The 17,377-nt window shown below is 62.0% G+C and overlaps 1 protein-coding gene across 1 annotated transcript; it reads left to right on the top strand.

The window, feature by feature from the left end:
* The first annotated feature begins 3,738 nt into the window (after window positions 1–3,738).
* Window positions 3,739–13,090, top strand: IL12RB1 (interleukin 12 receptor subunit beta 1). Its single transcript, XM_004616853.2, has 17 exons — window positions 3,739–3,805; window positions 4,349–4,453; window positions 4,663–4,789; window positions 5,163–5,332; window positions 5,709–5,848; window positions 6,072–6,117; window positions 6,198–6,320; window positions 6,923–7,005; window positions 7,626–7,848; window positions 8,472–8,603; window positions 9,053–9,175; window positions 9,310–9,468; window positions 9,754–9,888; window positions 10,416–10,512; window positions 10,941–11,022; window positions 11,888–12,095; window positions 12,975–13,090. Exons 1-17 carry the CDS (start codon window positions 3,739–3,741, stop codon window positions 13,088–13,090), a joined length of 2,136 nt encoding a protein of 711 aa, XP_004616910.1.
* Window positions 13,091–17,377: the final 4,287 nt, after the last annotated feature.

Raw genomic sequence — 17,377 nt, 5'->3', positions numbered from 1 at the left:
AGAGGGCCCGCCCCTTTTGGGCGAGCCGGCCCCGCCTCCGAAGGCCACGCCCACCCAGCCCAGGCATAACCGGCCCTAAACCCCGGAGCCTGCGCGCCCCCATCTTTCAGGTGGGAAAACTAAGGCTCTGAGGAGTGAGTGGACGTGCTCAGGGCACACGTGTCCGACGGTGCAGAGTTTAACTCGGTTCTCTTCTGTTCCCCCCATAAAAACCTCCTTGGGGTACACCAACTTTTAATACCAAGTACTCCTGAACTCAGAACAGATGCCAGCATTCTCCATGCGTGAAATTGGCAACTGCAGACACTCTGTCCTCCGGGCGCTGCCTTTTCCCGACCCAGCCTCCCTTGTTCCCCTACCTAATACCGGCCCGCTGCTAATAAAACTTTATTTACAAGAACAGGTGGCCATGGTGGCTGTCAGATTTCTGTCTGAGATGGGCTGACGGAGCAGAGGGCTGCCTGGGAGCTTAGCTCAGGAGGAACAACTGTCACAGGCATCTCTGCGTATAACCGCTCAGCTGCACTGCACAAGAGGGAAATGCCCGACCCCCCTTCATGGCAGCCACAATCCCCTTCACTGGTTCCGCTGACTCACTCCTGCTGTTCTGCTGACAGCAGCCAGACTGAACACAGGAAGACACAGGAACCTCAGTGATGTTCCTATTTCTCAGACCGGTTTTGCAATGACCTAAAATTCTCATACCAGAAAATTCACCTTGTAAGATGTAAGGTTCGGGGACATGGAGGGCACACACATGATGCAGGCACCACCTCTATCTAATTCCAGAACACTGCACCCCAAAAGAAGACTGTCCACCTGGGCAGTGGCCCCTCCCCAGGCTTCTGTTGGGTGTTTCCTAGGGGCTAGGGGGTGCTGCTGTTCCTGCTTCTCTCTGCATTGGAAGGGTTTGGATTCATATACATTGTAGCCTAGGCCAGCTCTTTGTTCCTTTTTGTGGTTGCATAATATTCTGCTGGGTAGCCCACACGGAGGTTCCCCATTGTGCCTTGAGGGACACTGGCCCCTTCCGTTGTTTGAATCCTGCCGCCCTCTGCACATACACAAATCTGGGTATTTTATAGGGGAAGGTCACACCCAGTCATGCTCAGGCTTCTGTACTCTTTGCTCCTGGCTCTCTGCTCAGAGATCACTCCTGATGAGGTTCAGAGGACCAGGTTGGGGGTTGGGCATAGAACTCAGGTTGGCTATGTGCAAGGCCAGCACCCTCCCTGCTGTCTCATCGCTCCAGCGCAAGTTTTGTTGCTTCTATGTTGCACTGAGGCGCACAGACAGCGGAGCTCGGGGTGGTGCCCAGTGCTGAGGGAGCACCGGACTGGGTTCTTGACCTGCCCTTGGCGTCGGCCGAGCTAAGCCGAGGCTCTCTTTCCCCAGCCCCCAAATATAAGTTCTTTTCTTGCTTTGGTTTGGTTTGGGGGCCACACCCAGTGATGATCAGACATCACTCCCGGTGGGGCTGGAGGGTCCCACTGGGGTGCCAGGGACGAGACAGCATTTGAGGTGAGCACCCTCACGCCTCCCGGGCTCCTATGCGCTGCTGCTCTGGCCCCGCTTTAGCTTTGGAAGCAAACTCACAGGCCCTTCATCCAAAGCAGCCTGCTCCAGGGACAATGGGATGGGGGAGGTGGGGGACAGTGGTGCTTGGGCAGGGGGATGGGGTGGTGGGTATCTGAGAGGAGTCACCTCTCCGTGCTGCACTTGGGGACCCCAACACAGGCAGCCCCTGTGTGGGCCACAGGAACACTCGCTGCTGCCGACAAGTCTTGCCCTGCCCAAGGCACATGCACCCTTCACAGCCGGCTCAGATCTGTGGCACGGAGCTTTCTTGGTGAGAACTTCTACACATCCAACAAAACCCTCCTCCTGCCTCTGTGAGCCAAGGAGAGGCTCAGGAAGGAGTGAGTGGGGGGCTTGTTTTTTTCTGCCACATTATGTTTCCTTTCAGACACCCTCAGACCACTCCCCAGAGGCCTCAGAAAATCGGGTTGAATGGAAGTATTCCTTGCAAACTCCTACACATCCCTCCACGCCCTCCCCACATGGCCCAGAAGGGGTTCCATCACTGCCGTTTTGTTTGGTTGAGATGGGCCGGGCCTCCTCCCAAGAAGCTGAAGGTCAGTGTCCCCAGGAAGAAGGCGGAGGCTGCAGGGGTGGGAAGGTTCCTGTCACAGTTTCCGGGGGCCCCTTACCAGATCCTTCCTGCCTCCCTTCCCCCTGAGCTTGGGGTTCCTGAAAGTAGGGCAGAGCTGGGTGTGTGGGCAGCTATGGTGGCAGGGAAGGCGGGCTCAGACTCAGGCTTTGGCCTTAGCAACTCATTTGGGGGCATTTGGGCCACAGCCAGAGGGGGCTCATGGGGCCCTACGCAGTGGTGGGGCTCTAACCCCTGTCAGCTGCGTGCACAGTGAGAGCCTTGCTCGCGCGGGACCCCTGCTCTGGCTTCCCGCTTTGCCATCTGTAAAATGGGGGTGACAGACCTCCAGGGGCGGGGGGCTGGGGCAGGGGGCAGGGGTGGTCCCCATCTCTAAGGCCCTCTCTTCCCCTTCTCTGTGTCCCACACGGGGTCCCCACAGATACCCCGCGCAGCTCAGCCTAGAGAGGCGGCTGTGTGAGGTCACTGGCCGGCGCCCTGCGTGCCAGGCTGGGGACACTGCCCCTTTGTTCCCAGATCCTGACCTCAGGCCTGTTGGCCGCCAGCCGCTCTCAGAGGGGCTCCTCCCACTGCTGCCCGAGCCTCAGTCTCCCTAGGAGCGCCCCTTGGCTTCTCAGAGGCCACAGATTCCCATCCCCCCATCTCCTTCCAGAACATTCCAACCCACACAGACACTGACCCAGGAACACTATCCCTCCGCCTCCTCTGATACCCCCGTGGGGACGCTATGTCCCCCCTTCTTGTTTGGGGCCACACCCGGCGATGTTCAGAGGTGACTCCTGGCTCTGTGCTCAAGGATCACTCTGGTGGGACTCGGGACCATGGAGGAGCCAGGGGGAGGGAAGCCAGTGGGCTGTGCGCGTGGCCCGCGCCCTTCCCGCTGCCCTGTGGCCCCGTCCCCTGGGCCCCCTTGGTGATTCTTTGTGGTTCACTCATTTTCTGGGGACACGCGTTCCACATTTGGGGGAACCGAAGAGATAGGGCGGGGTGTTAAGGTGCCGGGGTCGATCCCCACCACCGAAGGGTACCCCGAGCCTGCCCCAAGGGATCACTGAGCACAGAGGCAGGAGTCAGCCCTGAGCACCGCCGGGTGTGGCCCAGGAAACATCAATGAAGATGTGTTTTGGGGGGCTGAGCTCGCCCTTAATCACAATTGTTTGTGAGGGCAGACTCCCAGGGACCCCGGCGCCTCCCTGGTGCTCGGCGCGAAGTTACATGGAGGCCCTCCACCTTCCCGCGCAGACTTTCCTGTTAGTTTCTCAGCCTCTTGTCAAGGCAGATGGCATCTCACTATCAGCTGGCCCGTCAGTCAGAGAGAGGAGCTGCCCACAGGACACTGCCCCTCTGGCTGGGGGATCCAGACGCGGCAGCCCCCGCTCCTCTCCGACACCCACTGCTCCGGGCTCCAGGCTGTGCAGTGAGGCCACCACCACCGAGCTGACTTCCTGAGTTTCTCTTTCGCTCTGGCTTGTGCCAGAAGCCACGACACCTCCTCCGTGAGAAATCATTTCATTTTCTCTCCTGCTCCCTGCACAGGGTCAGCCCAGGGCTCCCAGCCGAAGCACCCGATGGGGCAGTCTGCAGCCGTGCTGGTATCTCTGCCTGTCCTCCTCCTGCTGCCCCCCAGGCAGGGTGGTGAGTCCCCTCTGGCCCTCAGCTGGGGGGGTTGGGGACCGTGTTCGAGCAGGGCCTCCACGGCAGGTCAGGGCCACGAGGGGTCTGACGCCCCTTGGGATGCAGCAGCTCAGCGGGAACGTCACTGAGGGGGGCCTGGGGGTGCGAAAGGTGATGAGTGCGTGGGTGGATGGACGGACTGATGGACAGACAGACAGACAGATGAATGGGCAAGTGGATGGATGGATGCACGAATGGATGGATAGACAGGTGGAAAACCAGACAGATGGACGGTCAAGTGGATGGATGAGCAGCTGAATGGATGAACAGACAGAGGGAGAGATGGATGGATGGATGGATGGATGGATGGGTGGGTGGACAGATGGATGGGTGAGTGGGTGGGTGGACATGTATATAAAGTGGATGAACAAACGAATGATGAGTGGGTACATGCGTGGGCAGATGGATGGACAGACAGACGGACAGATGGGGGCGGAAGGATGGATGAAGGAGGATGGATGGATGGGCGGGCGGGGAGCGTGCTGGTGGTTCTGTGTCTCTCAGCCGAGCCCAAGCTGCAGTGTGAAGCCGCCCAATGTCGCTTTGTCCCAGAGGCCTGCCCCCCCCGGGAGTGCTGCTTCAGGGCCCTGCCCTACGCAGAGGACTCAGGTCAGGGGACCCCACGTGTGGGTGCGAGGACAGGGAGCAGCCCCTCCATCCCTACCCCTCCCCTGCCCCTGGGCTCAGGGGTGAGGAGCTCTGGGAGGGCTGTAGGCAGGGGGGGTCTTAGGGCGAGGTCACATGGGGTCACACCCAGACCCCCAGCGGACATGGCGTGTGGGCATGAGGCCCTACCCCCTCTCTCCATGACCCTCCAGGGTCCCCGTGGGATTTAACGCCCGGCCCCCGAAACCTGAGCTGCTACCGGCTCCCTGATGGCCACTATGAGTGCTCCTGGGGGTATGAGGGGCCACGGGAAGGGGTCAGCCACTTTCTGCACTGCTGGTGAGTGCCAGTCTTGCACCCCGCCCCATCCCTGCCTCTGACCCCACAACCCCTGCTCCTGACTCTGCACCCTTGCCTCTCCCCTGTACCCCTGCCCCTACCTCCACACCCCTGCACCTGCACCCCTGCCCCTACACCCACACCCCTGCTCCTGACCCCGCATCCCTATCTCCAGACATGCCTCCTGAGGGGTTCCTGCCCTGGTCTGGTTTCCCCGAGGAGAAAGGGTCGGATGGGCACTGCAGTGGAGCCGCCACCGGGGCTGGCTCAGTCTCTCCTCGCCCCTCCCTACTCCTCCTCTCTCCTCCCCACACACCCAGAACACCCCTGTCTGCACTCCAGACTCGCCACTGACCACCCTCCACCCTCGCAGCTTTGGGCCCCAGCGCTGCTGCTACTTCGCAGTGGGTGCAGCCACCAGCTTCCAGTTCTCCGACCAGGACGAGGTCCCCGTGCGTCGCACTGTGTCCTTCTGGGTGGAATCCCGGGGGGCAGGGGGCTTGCAGCGTTCCCCTCCGTTGAACGTGACCCTCAACAGAATGGGTGAGCGGCCGCCCTAGCCCTGGGGCCCTGGTGAGTGGATGGCGGGGTCCTGGCCCCCAGGAATGAGCCATGCAGTCTCTGTTGCCTGGTCCCCGAGTTGAGGCCACCGCCTGGCACTCTCCTGACCCCCCCATGAGGATCCGCAAGCTCAGACTTTATCCGGTGACATTTTCCCCAGTGGCCTGCAGGGGACGCCACACACAAAGCCTGAGTCATTTCTCCAAACTGCATCCCCAGCCCTGACCACCCTCCCGGCCCCCCACTAACCCCTACACTTGAGGGGAAAAGTGGCTGCCCAGAGCCGAGGGGGGTGCTGGGGAAATTCTCTGGAATGTTACACAGGAACGCCTCGAAGTCCTCCCGATCCCCTTTCTAGTTAAGTACGACCCTCCCCCTGGGAACATCAAAGTGTCCAGGCGGCATGGACAGCTGCTGATGGAGTGGGAGGCACCTGAGGACCAGGGCGACGCTCAGGTGCAGTTTCGGCAGAGGCTAGCAGGAGGCTCCTGGGTGCTGGTGAGCTCCCATCTGGACCTGGGGCACACACAGGCCTGGGGTGGGAGGGCTGTACCCCCAAACAGCCTCCCTCCCCATGTGCTCCTGACCCTCATGGGGTCTCTGCTGTAACAGTGGTCTCACGACCCCCTGCTATGGCTCTCTGTCTTCCACATCTGTCTCTGGCTTGCTCTGTGCTGCCAGATCCAAGTCAGGGTGACTGGCCTGCTGGGTCTCCTTCCAGGGCGACTGTGCACAGCAGGGAGGTGGCCACCAGGACACGATGCATGGTAATGGGGGGCTGCACCCACCATGCCAGGCCCCCAAGAAGGGCTACTCGGCTGCTGATGTCATATTCGCTTCTCCCCAGAGTCCTGCCTCTGGCCCCTGGAAGCAGGAGTCGTGCGCGAGTTCCAGTTCCGGAGACGATGGGGCCGGGGGGACCCCAGGGTGCCCTGGAGCAGCTGGAGTAGCTCTGTGTGCAGCCCCCTCGGTGAGAGCACCCTGGCCCCAGAATGGTGTAACGGCATTAGAAATCAGGAGGAGCGTTAGAAACCAGGCGGGGAGTGTTAGAAAGGCAGATGGTGGGTGTTAGAAATCAGACAGTAGTGTTAGAAACCAGGTGGGGAGAGTTAGAATCCGAGCAGCAGGTGTTAGAAACTAGACAGCGGGTGTTAGAAACCAAGCAGAGAGTGTTAGAAACCAGGTAGCAGATGTTAGAAATCAGGCCTGGAGTGTTTAGGGGTTGGGGACCACACCCAGCAATGCTCAGAGATGCCAACCTGTGCCAAGGCCTCCCTGCTCTCAGATTCTGGAAACAGGGACTGGAGCAATAGTACAGCAGGTAGGGCGTTTGCCTTGCACGTGGCCAACCCGGGTTCAATTCCCAGCATCCCATATGGTCCTGAGTGCAGAGCCAGGAGTAACCCTGGTGCATCACCGGGTGTGACCCAAAAAGCAAAAAAAAAAAAAAAAAAAAATCAGATTCTGGAAACAACCTGACAGCCCGAGAAAAGCCTGTGTCAGGCAGCAGAGGCCCTGCATCCCTCCCCCTGTGGGACGCCATTCAGCACCCCCGCATCTGTCTCACCCCAGAGCCCCCTGCACTGCCGCAGCTGAACATCTCGCTGGGGCCGCTGGGCCCAGATGGGAGGAGGCAGCTGATACTGGATGGACAGGTGACGTTCTGCACGTGAATGACCCTTTTGGCGGAGGACAAGCCCAGTCTCCGGAGCAAACCCACCAAACCTCTCCCCAGAGAGGCTGCCCCAGAATTCTGCATTCTGCGCGACCCCCCAGAACTGACTCCGCCACTTCCTGGATGCCAGATTCCGCCCCCCCACCCCCACCCCCTCCCTCTCCCCAGCCCACTGTCACTTTGTTTTTGGCGCCACCTAGTGGTTCTCAGGGCTCACTTCTGGCTCTGTGCTTGGGGATCACTCCTGGCAGAACCCTGAGTTATGGGGTGCAGGGGATCGAAACCAGGTTGACGGTGTGCAAGGCAAGTGTCCTACCCGCTGGATTATCAGGCCCTCCTCTAATAATTCTTATTCTTAGGGAAAATTTCCAGACATCAGGTTCCAGGGCCCCAAGAGGAAACCTCCTCCCCTAGAACTCAGTGATGTTGTCAAATTATGGCCCCTAAAACTGCCTCGCAGACGGGCGTGCTGACGTCCCAGCAGCCACGCCAGCATTTTCCCCCCATTTTGGGGTGCTCTGATATGCGTGTCCTGATGTCAGCCCTTGGGGTCCTGAGCATGTTGGGGTCCCCATCAGCCGTCTCTTGCACCTATGCCAGCTGCCCCAGCCTGCGCTTCCGGATGGCTGCCGGGGGGAGGGGACCTACCACGTCCATCTGCAAATGCTGTCCTGCACGTGCAAGCCCAAGGCCACAGCGATTCAGGCTCTCCATCTCGGGAGGAGCTTCGACATCTCGGGCGCCGCCTATAGCCTGACCGTCGCCCCAGAGGATGGCAGCAGCCCCAACCAGTCCTGGCACATTCCTGCCCAGGCACACACAGGTGCCTCCTTGGGCGGGAGGGGGTTGGGGAGGTGCAGCGACTCTGCTCTCAGTTCCTGTGGACTTGGGAGAGGGGCCCCGAGCCTCCTAGGGTCCCATTTATGGGGGTCGGTGCTGATAGGAAGATAGAAGAGCCGCCGGCAGCCAGGCCAAGGGCTAGCTGCACCCAGAGCCGTGGCCGCTGAGGCAGAGGCGTCTGAGCATCCGAGGAACATCCTGCCACCTGCACTGAGGCCAGGGAATTGGGGGCAGGAGTGACAGCGCAGCGTGGAGGTCATCTGGCCTGCCAGCAGCCAACTGTCGCCGTCCCCATAGGGCATCTCTGGCGCCTGCCGGGTTGATCCCTGAGCTCAGAGCACACCACTATGGGGTTCTGGGAGGTGCGGGGTGCGGAACCCGGGTCGTGTGCAAGGCCGGGCCCCGCGGTCATGCTGGTGCCCAGCGGCTCCGTGGGCCACGCCAGCGCCGATGCTCCCGCTGGTGCGTTCCTAGATGAGCAAAGCTTGCACGCGCGGATGCGGACACCGGGCAGTCCCCACGGCAAAGCCGCCCTGGAGCCCACTCCGCCCCCACAGGAGCCTCCCAGCTCCGCCCCTCTGACCCAGCGCTGGGGTCTCCCGGCAGGAGCAGCAGGGACCGCCCAGGGCAGCCCAGGCTGGCCAGACCGTACTCCGGGCACTACCTACTGCATCGAGTGGGAGCCCCAGAGCCCGGAGGGGCGCAACACCTCCTGTACCCTCATGACACCCCAGGCCGGTATGCGATGCCCTTTGCCTCTGCCGCCCACCAGGCTGGAATCCCCGTTCGTAGGAGGCTGGCCTGCTGCTCGGCCATTTCCCGGGCTCGCCCCCGTGGGTCACACCTTTGGATAATGAGTGTCACCTCTGTGGTGTTGGCCAAACACCAGCCCCGTGTGAGAGGCTGTGGCAGTGTGACCGAGTTCTAGGGCACGGCGGGCGGGGGCTTCCCACTTCCTGCCAGGGCTGCTCAGGTTCCCAGGAACTCAGACCCCAGGGGGCTAGAGACAGACACTCTTGAGAAAGGGCTGGGCCAGGGGACACGGTTCAGCTGGGAGGAGACTGAGAGACTTAGGGAGGGGTCCCAAAGGAGGGGGCATTTTTGCAAAGGTTTTGAAGCATGAGTAGGAGAGCGTTAGGGACTTTTGGGGTCCTACCTACCTGCCTGGCCCTTGCTGGTCCTCCCAGCGAACCACAGCTGGACCCCAATGGCTGGAGATGACGGCTGCATCACCATCCTGGCCTCTGCGCGCCCAGAGAATCTGGCCACGTGGTCGACCGTCCTGTCCACCTTCCACTTTGGGGGCAACGGTGAGTGGCCCTGCCGTCCGCGGGGGCTTCTGGGGTCCCCACGTCTCCCGTGCACAGGGGGTCAGGGGTGGGGGTGGGGGGAGGGCAGCTGGGGCTGAATGTGCAGGAAACGGGGCGGGCGCTTGGGTCTGCAGCCTCTGGGGCCGGGAGCCCACAGCTCGTGCTGGTCAGGAACGTCACCTCGCGCTCGGCCAGCGTGTCCTGGACTCCGCCCGCGCTGGGCGCCTGCTCAGGGCTCCTGCGAGGCTACGCGGTGCGTTACCAGGACGAGGCAAGGGACTCTGGCGCGGCAGGTAGGTGGGGCCGGGCAGGGGCGGGCCGGGCACAGCAGACCTGGGGGCTCTACAAGGCCCGAGTGCATCCAGGGGTGCCCTGTCGGAAAAGCGTCTGAGTGTCCCCCCGCACTGCCGGCTGGGCGGCCCCTCACAAGCCACCCCCTCCTTAGAGGAAACTGAGGTCCAGGAGGGCTCCAGCAGGCCGGCTCGGAGAGGGCAGGTCTCGGCGACATCAGGGCCTCCCCCGTGTGGGTCCGGGCAGCCAGACTCACGCCCCCCCACCCCCTCCCCTGCATCCTGCAGAGCATTCCGTGGGCCCTGCCCAGACCCACGCCCATCTCCGTGGTCTGCGGCCCGGCCGGCCCTATGCTGTACAGGTGCGCGCCCAGCTGACACAGGGGCCGGGCACCTGGAGCCCGTCCATCTGCTTCCACACAGGTGAGGGTGCTGCCCAACTCCAGGGCTGTCCTGTCCCCACCACCTCCTCCACCAGCCACTCACACTCCTCCCATCTGCCCACTTGAGCCATTCAGCCTCTAATCTTATTTTCCTTCTGTTCCAACTCCTATTTGTCCTTTGAAATCTGGTCGTAATGCTACCTCCTCCAGGAAGTCTTCCAGGCTTCCTGTGGAGCTCAGCTAGCTAGCTGTGCTACTCGTCCTTTCTAGAGCTGACACCTGGGAGTGTGTGAGTGTGTGTGTGTGTGTGTGTGTGTGTGTGTGTGTGTGTGTGTGAGAGAGAGAGAGAGAGAGAGTGGGGGGGGAGTTATCTACCCAGCTCTGTTTTTCCTGTTAGGGGGATCTTAGAGAGGTTGAGGGGGCAGGGAAGCAGTTCAGGGGCCCTGGGGGTCTAAGCAGGTATTTTGCCAGGCATGTGGGTCCCGTGACATCCACGCAGATGGCCCAGGCATGCTGGGCCCATGTCCACAGTGGCTCCCCTCCAACCCCAGTCTCTTCCCTCCCCAGATGATGAGCGGTCAGCACTGTCCACCTTCCTGCCATCCGCGGGGAGCTTTGCGATCGTTTTCCTCCTGGGCGTCCTGGGCTACCTAGGCCTGAGCAGGTGAGCCCCGCCTGGTGCGCAGGGCGGGAGACAGCCTCAGCCATGCAGGGACATCTACCTGCATGCCTGCACTGGCACTCCCAGCAGTACCCAGGGAGCCTGCGGTGCAGGCAAGGAACGCGGGCTCCCAGCTCCAGACCTTGGCACCGAAGCCCGCCCTTCCGCCCTTCCTAACCATCGGGGACTAGGATGAGTCGGGGAGTTCGAAAACGCAGCCAGAGGGGCTAGAGCCGTATCACAGGGGGGAGAGCACTTGCCTTGCACACAGCCAACCCAGGTTCAATCCCTGGCATCCCATAGCACCAAGCACCTCAGGTGCTAAGGCAGTAACACCTGAGCATCTCCGGGTGTGGCCCTAAAAAACAAGAGAGAGATAGAGAGAGAGGTGGAGCAAAAAGCACAGCTTCTGACCCCACCCCTTCGCCCAGGGCTGCCCGTTGTCTGTGCCCGCCCCTGCCTGTACCCTGTGCCAGTTCTGCTGTCCAGTTCCCTGATGGCCAGTGGAAGCAGGTAAGAGACATTTCTGGCCCCCCCAGCCCCATCCAGAGCGAGGGCTGTGTGTTTGATCATTTTATTTTCCCCAACTATGGAGGCCGGGGCAGAAAAAGCAAGTCCTACTTAATTTTACTTTTTGGCTTTTTGGGTCACATCCGGCGATGCTCAGGGGCTCCTCCTGGCTCTACACTCAGGAATTACTCCTGGCAGTGCTTGGGGGACCATATGGGATGCCCGGGATTGTGTGCAAGGCAAACACTCCCCACTGTACTATGACTCCGGCCCCACAGGTCCTACTTGAATCAGAAAGGATAACCCTACAGTTTGGCCAGCAGAGGCCCCAGAAGAAACTTCTAGTGGGTCACTTCCCAGTCACAGAGCCACATATCCAAGTGACTTTGACAGAAAGGGAAGCAGAGAGGGAAACTCTGGCGGGGTGGGCTGCAGGCATGGCTAGATCCAGCAGCCAGGGCTGCTTCTCTATGAGCAGCCCACCCTCCACACAGGCTCCTCTCCCAGACATGCTTGGCCCCCCCTTGCTGGACACGAGGTGTCCACTGTCCCTATTAACTGGAGTGATGGTTAAAATCGTGGCCTGTATCACTGGCCTATGACTGGGGCTGCTGTTGGAACTAGGGGGACTGGTCCATGCTGTCCTGAGCACTGTACCCAGATACCAACGGGGAGGAGAGGGCGGAGCTGAAGAAATGGCCCCTCCCAGGAGGCGAAAAAGGGGGTTATTGAGGAGCAGATGCTAGATGCTACTTCAACCAGCCTCAGGATTCCAGAGGGGCTAGCCAGCAGGGGGGCCTATTGTTGAGGAAGGGACATAGGGCACCACCCCAGACCCACACACTTGACCCTACCTCCCTCTCTCCAGGCCTGGTTTTGGGTCAGTCCTGCAGACTTCCTGGAGGAGGCATCCCTACAAGAGGCCTTGGCAGTGAACACATCCTGGGAGGAAGACGAGGAGGCCAGCCTGGACATCCCCGGGCATCTCCACCAGAAGCTGGAGCCCTCGCAGGGTGCCCCCGAGCCCTCCAGGGACGTGGAGCTACTGGCTGAAGATGGGGGCCCGGAGCCTGGACGTGGGGAGGCTGGAGGGCAGGTGGGGGGTCCCATCTGGGTGGCTGGACCCTGTGAGCACAGAGTCTCGGGCTGGACAGCCCCAGACATGGAAGTCTGCGGTCTGAGCAAGAACCCTAGGGACACCCCTCGCAGCCAGTGACAGTGGACAGAAGCCTGTGTGGAACTGCGCAGTGGCCCCAGTACAAGTGTGACTGTTGGGCTCAGAGAAGGCAGGTGGCTGGCCCCCCGCCACACAGCATCAGCAGGCCATAAATTCTGACGGGAGGCCAGGAGCCTCCAGACACCCACAGGCTGCACCATCAGACAAGTGCCCTCAAACCTAATAGGTCCTAAAAAATAAAAAATAATAAAAAATAAAGACCTAATAGATCTTGCAGTGCTCAACAAGGGCCTGAGTGTCTGTCTGCCCGTCCATCCGTTCGTCCACCCATTCCGAGTGCCTCTGGGAGTCTCCAAGTAGTGGAGCTGGCTGCCACTAGGAGCCCGCAGAGTCAGGGCTGGGCAGGGCTGGGCCGGTCACCCGAGGGGCCGTGCCTCGCTCCCCGCCCCAGGCCTCCTCAGGGACTGTCTGCTCTGGTCAAGGGGGCTGGAGCCATAGCACGGCAGGGAGGGCATTAGCCTCGCACGTGGCCGACATGGGTTCAGTCCCAGGCACCCTCTAGGGTCCCCCGAGCACTGTCAGGAGTGATCCCTGAGCACAGAGCTGGGAGTTAGCGCTGAGCATCCCCAGTGTGACCCAATCCCAACAAAAACACCAAAGTTACCAGGCAGGACTTGGTTCGTTTTGTGCAGTCTCCCAGTGCCCCCAGGAAGACCTCGAAACCCGCCTCCACGCACCCCCCCCCAATTGCTACCCCCATACCCTCCTTCCTCATCAGCGTACCGCCATTCCCCGCAGCGCCGCCAGGCGGCGCTGCAGCTCACAGGCCTGGCTCTTTGCACCCCGCCACGCCCCCACCCACCGGATTCGCAGAACAGACTTTTCTGGTTTTAACCCACACAGGGAATTTCAGAGCACCTGAATTTTGTGGTCAGAGACTGAGGCAGGGGATTCCCGTAGCATGTTAGTCCTGGGGGTGACAGGTGCAGGCCCAGCCCCAGGGATGCCTCGGTTTCCCTGTCTGTGCACACTGCGACCGGTCACTCCTCCCTCCCACTGGGCGCTGTCTCTGCAGTGGCATGGCGCAGCCGTGGCCCGTGTTAGTGGACAGGCTGAAGAGGCCCCGATGGGGGCCAGAGAGGGAAGGCAGTGGGGAGGCCAACCTGGGCTCGATCCCCGACATCCCTAGAGCCCTCTAAGCCCAGAACCAGGAGTAACCCCTGAGCAATGCCAGGTGTGACCCAAGAACCAAAAAAATGTTTTAAAAAGTTCAGGAAGGGGCTGGAGTGATAGCACAGCAGGTAGGGCTTTGCCTTGCACACAGCTGACCCGGGTTCGATTCCCAGCATCCCATATGGTCCCTCTGAGCACCGCCAGGAGTAATTCCTGAGTGCAAAGCCAGGAGTAACACCTGTGCATCGCTGGGTGTGACCCAAAAAGAAAATTTAAAAAAGTTCAGCAAATGCCACAGCTGTGGGATCTGTGTCCAAGCTGAGGTCCTGGGTGCGAGTATGACAGATCTTCCTGGGGGCCTTGCCCGTGCTGACCCAGGTGCCATGTCCCCCAACGCTCCAGGTATGATCCCAAGCACAGAGCCAGCAGTCAGCCCTGGCCAGGGCGGCCAGGGTCCCCAGCGCTGTCAGCTCATGTCAGAAGCACCCCAGGTGTCTCAGTCCCCTCCCCGCCCGCAGCAGCTCCTCCTCTCTCCCACACCCAACCCGTCCTCGGAATGTCCCTGCTCTCCCGCGGCCCTTGTTTCCAGGCTTCGCAGGTGTGACATCACGCAGCCTCTGTTCCCTTAGATGTTCCCCCAGCAGGTGGCCGGGCGAGCCGTCGTGCCTGTGCACCCATGGCCACACCCGAGCCGTGATGCCAGGCCTCGGGGGGGAGGGGGGCGCCCTCTCCTCCGGGATCCTCTGGGACCCTCCAGGGATGGGGCCCCTCACCCCTCATCCTCCAGGGATGGGGCCCTGACCTGCTTCTGCGCCCACGCAGCTGGATTCCAATCCCTTGGCCAAGGCTGCGATCAGCCGGGGGATCTGTGGGGCCGCGCCCGCCCGCCCCTGCCCGCCAGTCACGCCACGGGGTCACCAGCTCTGGTTCTGGGGCCTGAACACAGACTGAGGCCCCGGGGTTCCGGGGAGACCAGGCTCGTGGGGTGGGCTGCAACCTCAGGCCTGTTATGATGGGGCGCCCCATCGGCCACCCTCGAGCCTGGGGGTGTCTGGAACTAGCCCTCGTGATCCATGCCTCGGTCACACCCCCACAGGATGGCTCCAGGCCCTGCCTCCTCCAGACAGGCCTTCCAGATCCTTCCTGACTCGGGAGCACACGGGACTCCTCCCCCACCTCCCTCCTCCCTCTGACCTCCTCCCTCCCCCTCCTCCTCTCCCCCTTCTCCCTCCCCTTCTTCCTCCTCTCCCCCTCTTCCCTCCCTCCCCTCCTCCCCCTCCCCCTCCTCCTCCTCCCCCCTCCTCCTCCTCCCCCCTCCTCCATTCCCTTCATCCTCCTCTCTCCCTTAGCCCTCCCCCTCTTTCCTCCTCTTTTTTTTAGGGCCACACCTGGTGGTACTCTAGGCTGACTCCTGACTCTGTGCTCAGTGCTCACTCCTAGCGGGCTCAGGATGTCAGAGATCCAAGTGGGCTGGGCCTCGTGCATGGCCTGTGCCCTGTCTTGCTTTGATGGACCCTGGACAACCTGCATTTTACCTCCGACCCCATGACCCAGCACCATCATCTCATAATTAAGAAAGGGGGGTCCTGGGGGCTGGGCGTCCCTGAGAGGCCGGTTCAGAGGCCAAGGCAGCTGCAGAGCCCAGGGGATCAGCCTGCCCCAGAGCCCCCAGTGCAGGACGCAGGGTTGGGAGCCTGTCTGGGCTACTGCCCACCTGCACCTGGGCATGGAGGCCCTGCGTGGCCGGCAGATACCCAGGCTGCCAGGAGGTTCTTGTGACTGTCCCTCCCCCGCAGACACTTGATACCCGGTAAACAGCATCCCAGGACAGGGCCACAGCGGCCGGGGCCACTGTCCGTCCTGTCCTCTGTCCCCGACTGCCTGTCCAGACCCTCGAGTGCAGCATGGCCGCAGTGCCGCTGCCTCGGCTCCGGGTGTGTGTGGGCTTGGGCCACGGGAGCCACGGGGTACTGGCCTACGTGCTGGCAGCTGGTGCCACGTCACTCTGCTGCCCCAGGGCCCCTGGCTGGTGAGCAGTGTTGACCCCACCACAGAGCAAGGCCAGCGGGAGCCCCCAGGAGCCACGATCCGGTGATGGGGAAGTGGAAATGCATCCAAGATAGAACAGGGGCCCAGAGCCATGGGACAGCGGGTGGGCTCCCGCCCCAGCACCCCACAGGGTCCCCCGAGCACTGCCAGAAGTGAGCCCTGAGCACTGCCGCGTGTGGCCTGAATGAAGAAAATGCTTCCGTGCTTAAAACATTCGTGAGGGAAACACGGGGGGCAAAGGAGTCTCTCGAGGGCCTACGGGGACCCTGCAGCCCCTTCTGGCTGGAGCCCCCCTCGCCCCTGCATCACCGCGACCATGCTGCGGGCTGTCTCCCGTGGGGGTGCCCACCCCCACCTCTGGGCAGGCTCAGAGACAGGATGTGGGAACCCCATGTCTTTGCCGATCATCCCCCCAGGTGAAGGCGAGACCCCCAGACAGCACTGAGGCCTGGCCAGCCCCCGGAAAGCTGAGGGGAGCCGGCGTTAGCAGGGAGCCAACATCGGTGTCGGGAGGGTGGGGATCCCTGACACCATGGACCTCAGAGGGGGCTGGGCACTGCGGTCATCAACCTGCCCATCTCCCAAGCTGTCAGGGGCAGTAATGTCCAGCCAGGCCCGTGACCACAGGGAGGGGGTGGAGTGCCCGGGGCCAGCACCTGGATCCCAGCATGAGGGACAGGCTCCCTGTGCCCCAGGGAGGCCTCAGCCCTGGCCAGTCCACTCTGGCCGGCACATCACAGTCCAGTGCAGGCGAGGGCTGTTGGAGAAAGGGAATCAGAGCTGGGGCTGTGAGGGCAAGAGAGCTGACCCCTCAGGGACAGGAGAAACCCCCGCCCCGTCTGACCACCTCTGGCCCCGTGACCCCTGGGCAGCACCTGGTGCAGTGGCTGGAGCACGCAGAGACCCGGCGCCCCCCCACACCCAGCCGCAGGCCCCCACGGGGAGCCCCAGGGCATGTGTGCAGAGGCTCAGGAAGCACCCCCAGCACCCCCAGATCTGGCTTCCTGTTTTGAAGTGTCCTGGAACTGCTGACGGAATGTTCTGGAGAGCCCCACCCCTCCAAGGCCTTGGCAGCCTTTGAGCATCCGGGGGTGCTGGTCCCCCATACAGAAGCACCAGGGGACCCCTAGGCCCCTACCAGCTTCTTTCTGGAGCCCCTGTGTCCAGCTGTGGTCAGCTCAGGGAGCCCAGAGGGACACACACTCCCAGGGTTCCCACCCACGAGTCCAGCTTGTCCACCTTCATCAGTGTCCTCCAGAGGACTCCCCATTTATGAAACAAACTGCCCTGGCCACCACAGACTCTGTCCCACCAAGCCGGGAACAGGTCAGCAGGTAAACTGGTCCAGCTACAGGCAAACTCTCCTGCACCCATCAAAGCCCCATTCCAGGTGCCCAGGGAAACCCTATAGGCCCTGCAGCTCCCACACTGCCCTCAGCAGTGCAGGTGTCTGGAAGCTGCACCTCTACCTCCTCAGGATTCTGCCCCACTGTTGTGGCCCCAGCCGTTGGCTTCCCCAAATCTGCAGCCCATGAGGGAGTCAAGTGGGCACCCCAGATCCAGCCCCTTAAGGCCATGCGGCAAAGACTCTGATTATCATATGTCCATGGCTGGACACAGAAGCGCGCTCGGGAGAGTGGGGACCCCCAGAGGGCCTGCAGCGTGGCTGCTGCAGCCCTGAGCAAGTTCCTCTCGCCGTCCCGCTGTTCTTGGCCTGCGCAGTGTCCACTGCCCCATTGTCCCCACGTGGTAGGCGCTGCTGGCCCCGCTGAGTCACCACTGGGCGCTTGCCCAGCCCCAGCTCCAGTGCCTCTGTGCCAGACAGCCACGCAGGGTGGCACTGGCCCGTCCCGCTGCCCCCTGCGGACCCTCCTGCCCTGGGACCCTCCTGCCTTGCCCTGGGACCTTCCTGCCCTGCCTGGGGACCCTCCTGCCCGAGGACCCTCCTGCCGTGGGAAC

This window comes from Sorex araneus, chromosome 2 (assembly GCF_027595985.1).
Source record: "Sorex araneus isolate mSorAra2 chromosome 2, mSorAra2.pri, whole genome shotgun sequence".
In the NCBI taxonomy this organism is placed as follows: Eukaryota; Metazoa; Chordata; class Mammalia; order Eulipotyphla; family Soricidae; genus Sorex; species Sorex araneus.
This window is presented reverse-complemented; position numbering and strand designations above follow the sequence as displayed.

What these genes read in the sequence shown, in the direction of transcription:
- IL12RB1 (XM_004616853.2), top strand. Translation starts at nt 3,739, where the DNA reads ATGGGGCAGTCTGCAGCCGTGCTGGTATCTCTGCCTGTCCTCCTCCTG. An exon ending in CGTGACCCTCAACAGAATGG is followed by an intron (nt 5,333 to 5,708) that starts GTGAGCGGCCGC and finishes TCCCCTTTCTAG; the next exon opens with TTAAGTACGACCCTCCCCCT. An exon ending in TCCTGCCCAGGCACACACAG is followed by an intron (nt 7,849 to 8,471) that starts GTGCCTCCTTGG and finishes GTCTCCCGGCAG; the next exon opens with GAGCAGCAGGGACCGCCCAG.